Here is a 16,755-nt window from a genome sequence, read left to right as displayed (position 1 = left end):
TGTTTTTTGTACCGATATAAAATTAGCTTTTTACTCTCAACACATGAATGTGAATTATTGTCTTGATGAGGGCTACACCTGAATATTTTGACCATCAAATGCTAAAATGTATGTGAAAAGCTAGATTATTGTTGCTGGGGTATACTAGTTTTAAAATAACCTAGCTTCTCATAAGAACCTTTTGGGTAAGCAATTGGTCATCACTTGACAAAAAAAAGTGTTCCAAAACATTTGGGTACTTAAGTTTTGAGCCTTGTTTTAGGAGTATTGGTTTAGCACATTTCAAAGCTACAATATGTCAAATTTCTGATCTTCTTGTGTTGAATGCTGTTTTTGTTTGAAAACAGTATCGGGACATGTGAGCATGTCAGAGTCTTTGACCTTCACTCATCTATGCCCATGAATACATGCACACAATAAAAAAAAAATCAATCATCACAAAACGTGTTTATGAAGGGCAGGGGTAGAGGTTAGTCCTTTTAACTGTACCAAGTGAGCTTTCATTCTGAAGGAGTTTGGGTTTTATTGTAATAACGTCGTACAGTTTCTGTACACAATGTGCACACACCTCTCGATGTTCTATTGTTTTCTTTTTTGAGTAATTGCCTAGAAGAAGAATTTGTTAAATCATGCAGCACTGCTACCTACCCAAATGCCTTTAAAGTTGGAAATTGATACACTCTGAACTCCTCTGACTCCCTTTGTTTCTATTCCCTAGACAGTTCTTTTTTCTATGATATTGTCATTTTATCTTCTTCCAAATTATTCTGTTACATAATACACAGGTATTAAAATTCCGTGCAGGTTCGCTTTAGCCTGTCTCCGCTTAAGCTTCCCCATCATGTTAACCTCCTCAATAAGCACCTCAAGCACTATTACGTGCGTGGTGACGCCACAGCGTGCGGAGGAGGAGGGTGGGCTGGGACCACTTGGACTCGAGGCGGATTCGGTGGCGAGTTTATTTTAGCGCAGCGGCAACAGAGCTAGTCACTAGAGCTGGGTGCTTTGCATTGCATTATTTCATTGTCTACAGCTGACAGAGCAACCAAGGAGAACGATTTTAATATATTAAAAGTAAATTGAAAGAGAAACGCGTGGCACGCACAAGAAGCGTGCAGCTAACAGATACTGTAGCTATCATTGATAAAAGCGCAGGACCCGGCGAAAAAGAAAGAAGGAAAATGAACCGCTACCAAGTTTTAATAATATGAGCAAGAATCGCTTATTGTTCTAGAAGGAAACATTCAGAATTACTGCATTAAAATTCTCCTGCTTTTTAAGTCTCCGGCTCCCTGAATCTTACGGACTTCTTTTGAAATAATCTCGACCAGTCTTGCATTGTTTACATCTCTTCCCACTACGATGAATTTCCAATCTTCTGTCCCGGTATCGGTTTCGGTGTCTGGTATCTCTCAGCAGTCTCAGCCGGCGATGCCCACTCCTGGTACCGTCCCTGCTCCAGTGCCGGTTCCAGTGCCTCCATCTATACCATCACAATTCGGATCGGGACCGTCCTCGGGCTCGGCGGCGGCTCAGTTCGGTTCAGGAACTGTATCCGGACAGTCTTCCCAGTCCGGCCCACCAGGCTCTCAGTTCGTGCTGTCCAACTCGGCTGCCATCAGAGCTGAAATCCAGAGGTTCGAGTCAGTCCACCCGAACATTTACGCCATTTACGACCTGATCGAGCGTATCGATGACCTGGCCCTGCAGAACCAGATTCGGGAACACGTAATATCCATTGAGGGTAAGTGTGGATAATTTGGTTTAATATCATTAATAACTGCTGGTGATATTCAGTGGAAATTGTCGCTCGCGAGTTTCATCACAATGGCAGCTGGGCAGTATTGTCCAACTCCATGTACTAACACAGCGGCGTGATTTGACTTTGTCAAAAGCTGCCCAAGCGGGAGTGTGTCCTTTCTGTAGGTTCATGTTGAAACTGAAGAGACCATTCTCGCTATGATCTCACAATTTCAGTTGCACTAGTAGTTTGCACAGAATAGTTCACCATTAGAGGGGTGTACAATTTACGCGGTTTTGTCTATACGTGAAACATTGCAAAATGCAAAATATGTAAATTGTAAAAACAATAACAGCGTTTACTGATTGTTCCAAAAAATGTTTTAAACGGTTACAATGGCAGTGCATATCACAAAAGTTATTTTACTTATAGGGTGCAATCTCTAAAAACGCGAATCCGCTCTTTTTTCACTGCAGAGCAACGCTACATTAGTTGCAGTAATATTGGATACATCTACAGTTGCAACAGTACTTTGCGTAAGGCAGCACACCAGAATCCTCTCTGTTCAAAATGCGTCGCAGTAAGAATTTTGAACGCAGGAAAAAGGAATGGGTATAGTCATCACATTTTCAAGAGAATTCCGGAAACAGATACTACACTAACCCATTCATTGTGTTTCAGTTCAAGTTCTCACCAACCGTATATTTCTGTATTTAATGCGTATGCTTCTTTGCACTGCGTTTACAGAATACACTGTGTAGATTAGACACTTCACAAGTTTGTCTTCTTCGCAATTTGAAGCGTTAAATAGAAGATGTGTTTTTATAAAGCGGCTTTTATGTACGTAGTATCCTTTTTTTTGCCGTTTCTGGTTATTAAGTTTAAATCATCCCTATTTTGGATGTAATCACATTTCGTACTGTAGTACTGTATTTTTTTAAAAGATTCTCTGTTAAAGTTTTAAAAGTGTTAATATATACTTGGATCAGGAGTGGCCTCTAGTATGTCAACACTCGAGTTAGTCATGTAAATTTATTAGATTTTGTGCATCTGCTTAACCACATAATTATTTTCTGAAGCTGGGTGGATGGAGACAACAACCTTGTCTAATGAATCCTCTCTCAGCTGTGCAATACAGTAACTGTAAGGGTCCAGGCAGTGTTAAACAATTACTGACGCCCTCACATCTTTTTGAGTGGAAAGGGCAGATACATCTGCTGGCTTTATTACCTGAACATATCTCTCATGTGGTGTAATTTAAAGGCCTTGAAGTACTCTTGATGTGTTTATCTTTTGCACTTTGAGGTTAATATTGGATTTCTCTCCTATTAAACACCAGTAGTAAATTAGACAAAGGGCCAAATGGCTTAGAAGGTAGATCAGTAGGGGTTGTTTTTCAGATGATTTGACAATGCTACTAGGCAAAGTATGTTTTGATAAATATAGCCATCAAAATTATTTCTGACGCATTTTTAGTCATTTGTACCTAATAATGGTCATAAGCATTGAAAATGGTTGATAACCCTTGGGAGGCTAAGAAACAAGTGCCTGTACCTGTGGAAATGTTGCCATTTTGTACATGTTGTGTGATCAATATTTGAAGACCATTTTCAAAACATAGTTCTTGCTGCTGTCTAATGCAATGATGGAATGTGTATATTCTCCATAGCTGTAGAAAAGAGCATGCTGTACTCTGTCAAAACTCTGGATAAGTACTATAGTAGGCAAGTAGTAACTATATATAATACATGTTTTAGCTGCTGCAAAGCAGTTCAGTTGTTACAAATCTCTTGATCAACACCATGGATACACACATGCCCAAAGGATATATGTACATATTAGTCTATCAAGCGTAATAGACAATTAATAAGCTTTAGTAACTTAATCAATGTGAACCACAAAACTATGCAATGTTATGTTTGGTGCATCTTAATTAAAATCCAAACATTTTGTTTGTGCTGCGGGGTATACTGTGGATTTCATGTAGTAGAGCATAATAGTGCAAATCAAGCTGACATTGTAGGACTCTGAAATAAAATCCAAAGTGGTGTCTTGTAAAATCTGAATATCTTTAAAAAAGATGATGCTACTGACAAGGCAGTCAATCTCTTTCATTTAAAAAAAATCACTGTTTATTGTCAGAACAATGCTTCTTTTTATAGGAGCTATATATTAGAAATTCTGAAAATGTTATGATAATGAATCATATGAATCAAATGAAGATAAACGCTCTTCACATGTGATTTGGGAAACAGTCATTTGTTTCCTAATTCAGTGCACTTCAACTAGATAGTATAAGCAGAACACAACACCTCAAGAATGCACAACTTTATAATCTTTGCAGAACACAATGTACAGTATGTATTTAGATATACAGCTTTTATGTGCAAAGAATGGGGTTTCTTATTAAGAATGTATCTTATCCATGTTGCCATTTTGAGCTCAACCTGCAGGCATTGTGTATTTAAGTAAACTGCAGTAAGTAAACATTCATGTCATATTTTCCTTAAAGTGATTTGACATAAGTCATCACAACTAAATGATGTATTCAGTTTCTGTGGCCTATAAAATGTAATTGTGCTAGGATGCTGTAGTATAACTGTCAATCATTTTACGGTCTTCTGTGTTCCAGAGACGAATCAGCCAAACCTTATTTTTGAGTTTTTCACAAACAGTGAAACTACAGTAGTGTTGTTGTTTCACTTTGTGTTTAAGCTTTAACTTATTGTTTCAACGGGATATATGCATTTAACCCTGTCAGCTATCGCATTTTTCTAGTACTTCTAAACATTTGGTTTTAATCTCATATGTCCTTTTGTCAGTTTAAAATAATCTTCTGTCCTTCCAATGTACTGTATAGGATTTATTTTTTGCCTGATGGTTTGTGCACACTGGGAATAAATTACTTAGTACAGTAGTTTGGTAAATAGTCCTGAAAGGGTAAAAAACTAACAGATATTGAGATTGAGGATTGTTTTACTAGTGTTACAGTACATATTGCACATGCTACTGTTCAAAACGGAACTTTAATGTATTGCACTTACCTAAATATATAGAGAAAATCATCTTTGAAAGATGAACTCAAACATTAATTTTGGATCGGAGGTGAAGGTTTATAGTTAGCAGCTCTTTTTTTTTACCTATGGCAGTTTATGCTTAGCTTAGTGTGCTACTGTACACAAGTGTTTTGTGTAGTGGTTTTGGCTCCTTATTCTATCTTGCAGAGTCATTTTGATGGGTTTTGTTTTGGTGGGGGGTTAGTTGTTGTGGTGAAGGTTTAATGCTCTGCTTTAAACATGGCCCCACTAAGATTTTTCTCTTGCAGCTTCTTTCTCGCTGCAGACTGCCTCCAGACTGCCCAGTCTTTGATTTAAGCCTGCTTGTTGTACTGTGCTAGATTTGTGACACTGTCACCTTTCAACCCTCAGCTCTTGTTCTCTCCTTCTGTGCAGTCAGCATTAAACCAAAGCAAGAGCAAAACAGGGCATTCTGCAGTACAAAAAGAATGTTCACAACTGACATTTAGAGCTGCAGATCTAAAAACTACAGTAGACTTGGGAAAAGGAGTCCACAAAAAGGGGTTAACATTGAAGTGATCATTGATGGTATTCTACTGTCATGAATTAAGAATATTGTAACAGACAACATTAATATAAAACAAACTGCAGGGGTTTTGGCATGTTCTTTGAAAGCTTTGAAATAGAGATTTTTTTCTCTTAATGTGCTACCTCTGTGTCTAGCCATTTATTCACAAAACCTTATCTGTAGCATCTGTTGCATAGATCAGTAGTACACAACAAACAGAAATGGGGAAATGTCATGAGATAAAAATATGATGTGATCTGGTAAAACCACAGTCTTAAAAATCTTTCTTCCATTGCATTAAAGCTGCATGAATCTTTAACAAGACTTAAGTCTTACCGTTTAAATGCTAATGCTTAGTGAATTATTAATACAGTTGTTTGTTCATTATGTATAAAACATTGATCCAAATTTATCACCTATATAATCTACTTCTGTATGCACAGAATTTCTTTTTTTTTCCAAGTGTTATGCATAAAGAAATATGCAACAATATGTTATCCAGTGCTATTGTGCTGCCCAGGTAAACAAACCTAAGAGGCTCACAGAGGATGTGCAATATGACAGTCTGTACCTTTAAATCAAAACTCAATGTATTATAAGGTGAATGAGAGAGATGTGTGCAAAAGGAGAACCACAGGATGTTAAGGCCAAACAGGCTGCTGTTTGTTTTGTTTTGTACAGTACTTTGGTTTTAATATTCAGAAGGTCAGAATGGAGCAGGCCCTTCTCAGTCAGACAATATGAAGTCTACAAAACTGTGTTTGTAATCCTGTGGTATAGGTGGACTCAATTGCTGGATGCTGTTTTTTCCAATTTGCAGGAGCTGAATATTCCATGCTCTGGGGTCATGATCAAATGCAGTGCCAGTTTTAAGCTTGTGTATCCTGTGTTGAAAATGCCAATGTGATGTTATAGTTCTGCATAGTGTAATGTTTTTTTTTTAAAAAAAAACAATAAAGGCCTATAGTAGAATAGTGTATGAGGGTAACAAGTTTTCTTTTTAAATCAGCAAAGTGTTTAAATTAAAACGGATTGAGCAATTTGTGTGGCCTTGATTAAAATGGTTACATAACAGGTTTTAACAAAGGTAGAACAAATGGGAGAGAAATTGTTTGATCATTATGTAATCATGCCTTGTATGAAAATTAAATACTCAAGGTTCGGAGCTTAGGTTACTTATTTAAATCTGATTATTTTTTAATTGGTATGAGCAGCTTTCTTGTGTATGTATGCCAAAATCACACTATAAACTGCAATGTGAATGTATTTTATTTCTAATTAAATTTAGCAAAAAACCTGCCAAAATGACATTCAGTTTGGTCATTGAAGTTGTATGTTGTTACCTGGCTTCTATTTCTGAAATTTAATTTTATGGCAGCTCCAATGGATATTAGTGAAGTTTCATTTTTATCACAGGTCAAAGGTTGCAAGAAGCGTGTCAAGGAGTGTGGAAATGCAGTCTTTCTACAATGGCATATTATTATGATTCTGATCCTGGGGAAAGATTACTTTCATTAAGTAGTCATTAAGATCAATTATTAATGACAGACATAAGACTTCTCAAATGTTAAATGGCTATGATGAAGTATTTTAATACTTTTTCACAGATGCATGTGCATTTCACTTGGTTAACGTAATTGAATTGAATATCTGAAATTGAAAATACTATCCCAAATGATAGGATTTTTTACACAATATGGTTAATGTTCAGCATTTCTTGAAGGATAACATCAGTCTTTTACTGACATTCAGTTAATATGGTGAATAGAAGTAGCAAATCCTATTTCACATTTTTAAAGAAGTCTGTATGCTTTGTTGCCGAAATTCTTTTTGTAGCCATTTTGGTAGCTGTGACTTGTGAGAGCATTGAGTTGTTAGTGTAAATTTGTGCACAGGCCAACAGCGCTGCTTTTGTAGAGTCATTCGTGTCATTATTATTCTTAAGGAATGGATATAAGCTGTTAAGCCTTGATTAGTCTTGTAAATATTTAACAAAAAGCCATTAAAAATGAGATGAGGCCAATTGGCCAATCTAACCTATTTGGTAGTTTGCAGCTAATTGATTCAAGAATATGCAGCCTGATGGTTTTATTGACAAAGCTTTGTTATTGTCTATTACTTTAAGATTTTGCAGACTATTCAAATTTCAAGTATTATTCCGTATTTTTAATTTGGAATCACCAGATGTCAATCAGATTGGTTTTATGTTGTAACTCTCTCACAGCAGGCACGGCATGGGAACTGTCCATAACTTTCCCTGGAAAAAAAAACACTGATAAAGTCTTCTGCCGTATTTTAACTGAGTTCTGCAGCACTGCTGGAAGACTGATAATGTCTGACTGGCAACAGAGCCAGAAGGCAGATGCAAGCAGTGCATCATAGGGGTTCCTTCTGCACGGAAAAACATTGGCTACCTTGGCGAGTGAAAGCTTACTCAATCCTGCTGTCGCTCAGTGAGTTGTGTGCCTCTACTTGTGGAATCCTGGTTGTGGCTGGCTATTGATAAATTATATTAAGACAATGGCTGCACTCAATACAAGTGTTGTTTTTTTTACTGATTGAAACACACATTAACCTTTATTCTTCTTATTTAAATGTTCTTTTCAAATTAAAACTCTATTAAAGACATTTGAGAACAGGATAAAACTCATATTTTTCTCAATGAATTCATATGAATTGTAGTGATGTAAAGTGTGTAAATCTCTGGTGATGGGGTGATTTCTTTAATTTGTTTAAACCTTGTGTACAACATACGTTTTCAATAATTGCACACTGCACTTCAACCTTTCTCTTTTTAACAGCAGATTTTTCTTCAACATTGCATTTCATGGTTCATTTATCGAATGTTATTGATTAGTGTGTCCTGCACATGATGAAAGAGAGATGTCAGTCCCACTAGAAATACTGTACTACAGTATGTGTTTCTGCTCTTCAAAGCTGCATTTTTCTTACCAGCCATGTACAGTACTACAGTTGCTGTTGCTAAGGAACAAGAAGTGCTCATGCTTTCAGATCCCAGGGTTTCGATAGTTTACTGTATATGCAGGTCTTTTTTTGTTGGATTGTGCCATTGAAATCTTGTCAAAACCAAGAATGTTAAGGTGCTGTATCACTCCACTGTATTAGTCACCAAATAAAAGACCACACTGACATGTGAACATGGATCAGATCTGCCAGCCTACACATCCCTCTTATCTATTCTGTCTTTCAAAGTTGAGTATTCTTATTCCTATACTTTTAGTGTTTAGACTGAGAAGGAGACTAAAAGACTCATTTCTCTATTTCCATAAATCTACCTGTAGAAGATTTTAATAAAAATGACATGTTAAGCGTTTGTCTGGTACACTGTGTTTCTTATACTAGATTAGTATGAAATCTGTACGAAGGACTGGCCTTTGCATATCTTAATGTCCTTAGTGCAGAAGGCTCATGAAGCAGGTTATCACCAAGAGACACTGCTCTCAATTATTAAATAATATTAATATTGCAGTGGCTTAATGTGCACTTTGCCTTGGCCAGTGGAAAATGTCATAATGCCTTCAGGAAGAATGACTTTACATTAAACTTGCACAGAGACCTCTATACTTTAGGTGTTTATCAAGGATGATGCCCATCTGGCTTTTGCTCTGGTGTTGAGACTGGATTTCCTAACAAAAACTCTAGATAGTTTTTTTGTGGGTACATGGTAAGGGGTTAGATATGGAAGGACATATAACTTGTCCTTTCTTGCAGCCAAATACATATTTGGATTACTTGTGCCTTGCCTTCTAAACCACAGGATGCCCAGTTTTTTTTTTTCTACCTGCATGTGGTAAACTGTACTCATCTGTATCTGCCAGGTGTTTGCCCAGTATTGTTTTTAATCTACATTATATCCTTCTGAATTTTATCTGATTCTTCTGCACTGTTTCTCTAATCCTTCTAATTTGGGACCATCTGCAAACTTTTACTAGTTTGCTTACTACAAAATCTAGATCACTTAAAATATAAAAGAAGAGCAGTGGTTCTAATACAGATCCCTCTAGTACTCCCATAATTATATCAACCCAATTAGAGTATTCAGTACTTCTCTGTACTCTGTTTTCAATTTGAATACTCAATTCAGCCACTCACATTTCCCTGAATGCCTTCTTTCTGCAATTAGGGAATTCCTTATAAAAGATTAGCTTTCAGTCTAGTGAAAGCCTTCCGAAAACACAAATATACCATATCAAATGCTCTGTGTGTATTCATTGCTGTTGTTGCCTGTTCAAAGAAATCTAACAAGTTAAGCAACAGCTCCATTTTCTGTATGCATGTTGACTGTTCCCTGGGATATTATTTCCATGTACTGTAAGTGATCCTCTAGTTTTAGTTATGTTTTGCATTAAATTAATCCTGTATGCTGATGGGGGGCTGTTTTTATGCGTTGATTGGTGATGCTCCAGGTTCAGTGGTGTTGTAATATTTCTGTCGACATATGTAACCCCACCAAAACAAAAAAAAACTTTCAAAATAAAATTAAAACCGGTGTTTTCAGTTGTGTAAAGTAACAGGGATAATGAGTGATTTATGGTTTATGTTCCACTCCTTGTGCTAACTGGACAGAACGTGTAATTGACCTGGGACACTGAAATTTAATCTAGAGTTCGTTCAAATGTATTGTCCACTAATGTGCCTGCTGGTAGTTTTTGGAGGCAATGAGCTGCAGAGTCTGTCTAGTATGAGTAAAAACAGCTTTTCTCAAGCATCAGTACAGGTAATATTGGTAATTTATAGTCTATCTACTCAATACCATGCTACCTCACTCTGAGCTGTTGCTTATAATCCTGAACTATTGCAGCTTTCATTGTGATTTACAGTATGTTAATACTATAGCTGTAGTGATTACTGTAACACACAGATTGTCTGAAATAAGACTGGTCTGAAACTAAATTTGAGTCTGTTTTTAATTCTTTATGTTTGAAAACCGCCATAGAAAGACTTTTGTCCAAAATGTCCTGAAACAAATTATGTTTTTAATTACTTAAGTCTTGTACACAACATAATTTCCTTTTTTTCCATTTTTATACTACAGTTTAACTGACTCTATAAATACATTGTAATTAAGTTGGAAATCAATGCATGATGCAAATAGGTTGCGGTACCAGAGCTTACCACAGAGAGAGGCCTGGTGTGCTTAAACTCGCCAAATACTTGTTGTGGTTTGTAACTGTGGAAAAATTAAAGCATACAGTTTTAGAATGCCAGACTTTCCCGTTGACTTAAGACTTTGCTGCTTAATTATTTTATTAAACTTCTTTTATTTCTTTCATTAGTAGCTTTCATTGTTCCCTAAAACAATGAGGCAAGGTAACTTGGTGATTAGCTTGGGGTTTGATTCTGAATTTGGGTGCCTTATGTGTGAGTTTTGTTAATTGTGCCTGTGTTCATGTGTGTTTTCTCTGTGGGTGCTCTGGTTTGGTCAGAGTACACCAAGATAGGCAGCAGTAATTAGGCTGCATTGTCTGTTCTACGGTGTCCCTTCTTTTTGGCTTGTCAATTATTGTTGTTCTATTATGGGCGAGTACTCTCAGCCCTGCCTTGCTCCCTGTGCTTAATGGCTTAATGTTCTTGTGATTGTCACCACAACAGGCAACTTTCAGATAATGTATGGATAAATGTTTCCTAAAATAGAAACCAGTCGTTGTCTAAGTATTTTGTTTGCTACTGTCTAATTGTCCAGTATAGCAGAGACATTTGTGCTGTGCTATCTAATCTGTCACAGTGCTGTACGTTGGCAAAAGCAAGCTAATTATTACAGACCTTATTAATTTTGCCAAAGATTTGGCCATACCACTTTGCTTTTAGATAACTCTATAACTTTAACAGAGAATAGCATTATTTTTTGCTTGCAATTTAGTTTAATTGAATCTGAACAATTCTCATTTATGTCAGTGTGTCTTCTAATAACCTTCAATACCTCTGCAGAACAAGTTCTAATTACTAACGATGGAGAGATCTTGATGTGAGCTTGTCTTAGAAAATGGAGGTACATTTAAGGTGCTTTCAGACCTGTGGGTTTGGTATGAAAGGAAGTGCTTTGTTGGTGTATTAACTATAGAAATCTCATTGCTTTCTCATGTGTTTAATTTTGAATATGTTAGAATTTTTTATAAACATAGTGTAAGGTGTTGTTGAATATCAGTAGTTCTTACATTCTCAAATAGGTTTTTACAGTTGTTCAGTTATGAAAGCTCCACTGGGCTTGGAGCTTTTAGTGAAGTGCACCAAGTTAATGTATTGTAGTTCTAGAAAGAGATGACCCACCAAATTAGGATTATTATTGCTTTCCCACCAGTATCTGAACAACACATGCTGATGAGGTTCATTCTAAAGCAGCATGAACTGATTATTCAATTATTCAATTGGAGCTTGAATTTCAAGAGGCCGATTTTTGGGGATACTTCATCACTTTAATCAGAAGATACCTGCTTCAATTAAATTTGATTGCTATGAGTACTTTCTCTCAGGTTTCTCCAATTATGTGATCAAGTGAAAATTAGCATTATTTCTGTTATTTAAAAACATTTGCATTTCATTTGGACTAATAAACCATTTCAGAACAGAGCTTTGTGTGCGGTCATAAATAATTGACAGGTTTGATTGACTGGCTTTTCTACATGGTCCCTTTCACAAACAGTTGTCCTGTTCTTGGGTGAGGACACTATTTTCAGATATTTTATGTAGAATCCAATCCATTGCTTAACACCAAGTTATAGAAAAGGTGCAATTTTTTTTGTTTTATATGAATTGATGTCATGACAAAACTTAAGCAATCGTTTTTTTGACCTGATTCAAGTTCGCGAAAACCACTGACCAAAAATGAGTGTCTTATGAACTGAAAATTTATTCTGTAGCCTCCAAAGTGAACTCATGATCTTCAACCTGCTTTCCAATTGAAATACCAGTTTCCCAGTCACTTATCACAATTGAAATCTACAGTAAGGTGAGGTAAATGGAGTTAAAACATTTGACTGCCCTTTTTGGAATCATGATTCTTTTCAGGTTGTTTACAGCTTAGTGTCTTTTTCATCAATCATTTTGTTTCCCAGACTTCATTTTATTGTTGATTCTGATGAGTCCCGTCCATCAGTGTCACCGTACTGTTGCTTTCTCTTGATTTACAGCAGAGGAAAAAAAGGTCTAAAAATTGGTCTGCATCAATTCCTAGGAGAAGAATAAGATCAAAGCACTCTGATATTTCTGACTTCCTTTTTCTAGTGCTTATTAAAAGGAGGAGTGAAAAAAATATATTTTTATTTGAAGTTTTGTACATATGTGATTTTTAGTGCAATAAGAATACAAGCAAATGATGCTTGTTACCAGTCTTGGTTGAAGCACCATGTTAAATTGAAGACCTAAAAATAAAAAAACTATTACTTGTGAACTACAGTGGATATAAAAAGTCTACACACCCTTATTGAAATTGTAGGTTTTTGTGATGATAAAGCCAGTAATCAAGATAAATCATGTCAGACATTTTTCCATTTTTAATATGACCTTGCAACCAACAAAATTCAAGAGAAAAATAGATAATTATTAGAAAAAATAATTGAAATTAAAAAACCTGATCCCTGGTTACCCTGGTTGCGTAAGTGTGCACATATTTTTATAAAATATTCAGAGTTAACCAATCACATTCAAAATCATGTTCAAAGGTAAGTAGCGTACACCTGCCATCAATGAAAGTGATTCTGATTAACCCCAAATAAAAATCAGCTGTTCTTGTAGGATGTCCTTGAAACTTTTGTGGTTGTATCCTACTGAGATAGCCATGGTCCGCAAGGAGCTGACAAAACATCTATGGATCTTATTGTTGAAAGGTACTGATCAGGAGATGGGTATAAAAGAATATCAAAGGCATTGGATGTACCATGGACTGCAGTGCAAAGACTATCATCAATAAGTGGAGAAAATGTGGCACCACAGGGACATTGCCAAGATCAGGAAAAAGTTGAAGACAGGACAAAGAGAAAACTTATCAGGGAGGATACCAAGAGGCCTACAGTAACATTAAAGGAGCTGCAGGAATTTCTGGCCAGTACTGGTCACTCCTTGGATGTAACAGCAACCTCCCGTATTCTGCACATCTGGGCTATAGGGTAGGGTAGCAAGACAGAAGCCATTTCTCACGATAAAGAACATCCAAGCCCGTCTCCGTATCAAGATATTTTGGCACAACACCTGAGCCCAGACCTCCCATAGAAATCCTGTGGAATGACCTAAATAGGGCTGTGCACCGGAGATCCCCTGGCAATATGAAGGAGCTTGATCTTTTTTGCAAGGGAGAGTGGGATAAAATTGCAAAGTTCAGGTGTACAAAGTTGATAGAGACTTATTCACAAAGACTTACTTCTGTAATAAATGCAAAAGGTGCTTCCACAAAGTATTAGGTGGGGGGGGGGGGGTGTGTGCACACTTATGCAACCAGGGTGTTGTAGGTTTTTTAATTTCAATTATTATTCCTGAAAATTATATATTTGTTTTTCTCTTGAATTTTGTTGGTTGCAAGGTCACATTAAAGATGAGGAAAAATGTCTGACTTGATTTTTCTTGATTTCTGGCTTTAGATTACAAAAACCTTTAATTTCAATAAGGGTATGTAGACTTTTTATATCCACTGTATGCTGTTCCTGCTGAGGAGTGCTTAAAGAAAGTTTCAGTTTCTGGTTTTGTACTTCACAAATTCATTTCCACTGCCAGTTAAATACCATTTAACTTCTTCCACCTCTGAAACCATCATTTATTTGTTTTTTTTTTAAACAAAATTCCTTAATTTTCATTGTGTTTTCACAAGAGATGTTTTTGGTGATGCGACATCTTCCAAATCACTCACATTTAAAATTTCACTGATCCTAAAGTATGCTATCAACCTACCTGTAAACACCTAATATGTCTAAGGTAACTGTGGGCCTCTAAACAAGACGCAGTTGGTAACTGGTGACATTTGGTAAAATTAATCCACATTCTGTTAAAAGCTCTTGAAGGTGCATTATGTTATTTATGTACTCTGACAATTCTCAGTGAAGATCAGGGCAGCTTTTTTATAAAATGGTAGTGGTATTGCTGTTCTTTTATGGTTTGGAGAAAGAGGTACATTTTTCTCAGTGACCAATATTTCATGCAGAATAATCCTGGTAATATTCCTGAACAGGTGGGTTTTAATTATGGTTTTAATTTGTGCCAAGGCCTCCATTGTTTTTATCTTGTGCCTTCCAAATTGCAAGCATACCATTGCTGCCAAAGGAGAACAGAAAATAAGAGGAGGATGCAATTAAATGGATCGAACTTTCCCTCCCTCCATTAGATCTGAAATTTGGCATAGTGAACTGCCATCTTTAGCTCTCTTTTGGTTTTTCATCTTCACCACAATCCTGAGGAATTTGTAATGGACATTTCTGCTAACTGAATTATGTTCCCTTCAACAACAGCACCACATTTTCCATGTGTTACTGCCAGTTTCACAAAATGCGGTTCACATTACGAAGAGTTTGAAACGGCTTTCAAAACTGGAATCAATATGTAACCATAATACTCAAGTCTGCAAACCGGTCTAACCCACATCTGCAAGGGCATTTTTGATGGCAGCTCCCATGTAAAAGATGATGAAGTCAACAGTTTTAGCTCTGTTTAATTTATTAACAACACATTGCGCTACTGTTCTTGCAGGGTTTTTGTCGCAACTTGGTGGCCAGGAAAGATGCTTCTACTCTGGGGCTTGCACGGTCAGCAGGAGTCCTGTGTAATCCGAGTCATCCCTTCAACAGCTGCTTTTTGTTTGTTTGGATCGCTATTGGATTTTTATCTAAGTCTTTCTTATGGGAGGCGTTTTTCTCCTTTTTAAAAGGGTATTCTAAGCAAAAAAAAACAATCTGCTGGGACTTCTAGCCTTTATATTGCAGGACCATTTCAAAGTTCACATTCTAAACAAACCCAAACATTTTGGGAATTTTGGCTTTTATGATCGCAATACAGTATTTTGGGAATTATAGACATCTCCTTGCTTTTGATTGTCTGTTTGCTTTTTGGTCACACACTCATCATGCTTAGCTCATGTATGTGCTTATGAACCAAGCTGACAAGGGAAGAGTTCATTTTAGTTTTTACAGTCATGTGCCATCATTGATCTTACAAAGAGGGAGAAAGTGCTAATATGGGTTACTTTGCAAGCCTTGCAAAGCTTTAATCTCTGGTGCAGTGTTGAGCTCCAGGTTACCTTATAAATTAAATTAGTTTATTGTGAATTCTGACAGTTCGTTACCATTACAGTATCACAACAAAGCTTTCCAAAATGGGATTTCCTTAAAGAAGGTTCAGAGTGACACTGAAAAAAACTGTACACTACAATCTCAGCACCATAGTTGTAAAATACTGGTTCCATAATGTTAAAATATCACAGGAAATATGCAGTCTGTTTAAGAAGAAAAAAAATAAAAGTTTATGTGCAATTTTACTTATTGGATGGGAGTACAGTCCTACAGTAAGTAATTAAAAAGCCTTTCATTTGTGAATACACACAAAAGGTCGGACTGTAGTTGATCTCACTAAACGCATGAAGAAAAAACATTGAGTAGAATTTCATTACTGTGATTTTCGGATATAAGATATTTTTCTTTACTGTTTTAAGACTTTTAATAGTTTTGCTTAAATTCATGTTTTTATAAATGTTGCTATTAGGGAGGTGAGAAATTGTTTCCGGTATGCATTTTATGTTGTAATTTCTTTTTCCATTTAAGGGTTATTTTGCCTTGCTGCTGCTGCTGGGCTTCTATAAGTTCTGAAATGTATTTGGTGTTAGCTTCAGTTCTTAATATTTGTGGGTTCCTGGTCTTTAAATCGTTTGATGATGTAGCTATGGCAGTGCAGTACAAAGAAGGATTAAGTACATCAAAATCTGGAACCATATCAGTTCAAGGCTAAACAGCTTTATTCTTCAATAGCTGCTGTTTCATACTGTTAAGCTATATTGTGTCAAAGTTTAGACTTGTACCTCACTGTTTATACTGTTCTGTATTGTAAAACATGACCCTGTCTTGGAGGGAGAGAGTAGCAGAAAGTATACTGCTAGTCTTGGTGTCATTTTAATCCCAAAGAGAGTAATGGAAAAATCTAATTCTATTCACGTTTTTTGCTCGTTATTTTAATCAGCAAAGTATTGGTTTTGGAGAAACAAATACTAACTAGGTTATTGTAGGCCATGAGATGTTTTTGTAGTCTTATGTGAAGCAATTTAGAGAAGTGTACCAGTGACAAATCTATTAAACATTATGGACAGAATCCTTGGAGTGCACCTTGCTTAGAAGTTGCACATTGCTAGACTTTTTGTGGTAACTGGAAGCCCATGTCTTACCCGTGTCAGCTTAGCTGAGTTAGTGACTCATATGGAGGAGAACTCGTGCCTGTTCACC

General features: G+C 36.4%; 1 protein-coding gene across 1 annotated transcript in view; it reads left to right on the top strand.

The window, feature by feature from the left end:
* The first annotated feature begins 917 nt into the window (after positions 1-917).
* agap3 (ArfGAP with GTPase domain, ankyrin repeat and PH domain 3) overlaps positions 918-16,755 on the top strand; it is a 274,086-nt gene continuing 258,248 nt past the window's right edge. The window contains exon 1 of the mRNA XM_006634186.3: positions 918-1,744. Coding sequence (XP_006634249.1) covers positions 1,363-1,744 — 382 coding nt within the window. The 5' untranslated portion in view covers positions 918-1,362. The remainder of the gene's footprint in view (positions 1,745-16,755) is intronic.

Source organism: Lepisosteus oculatus, chromosome 6 (genome assembly GCF_040954835.1).
Source record: "Lepisosteus oculatus isolate fLepOcu1 chromosome 6, fLepOcu1.hap2, whole genome shotgun sequence".
NCBI lineage: Eukaryota > Metazoa > Chordata > Actinopteri > Semionotiformes > Lepisosteidae > Lepisosteus > Lepisosteus oculatus.
Note: the sequence above shows the minus strand (reverse complement) of the source record. Positions and strands in the feature narration are given on the sequence as shown.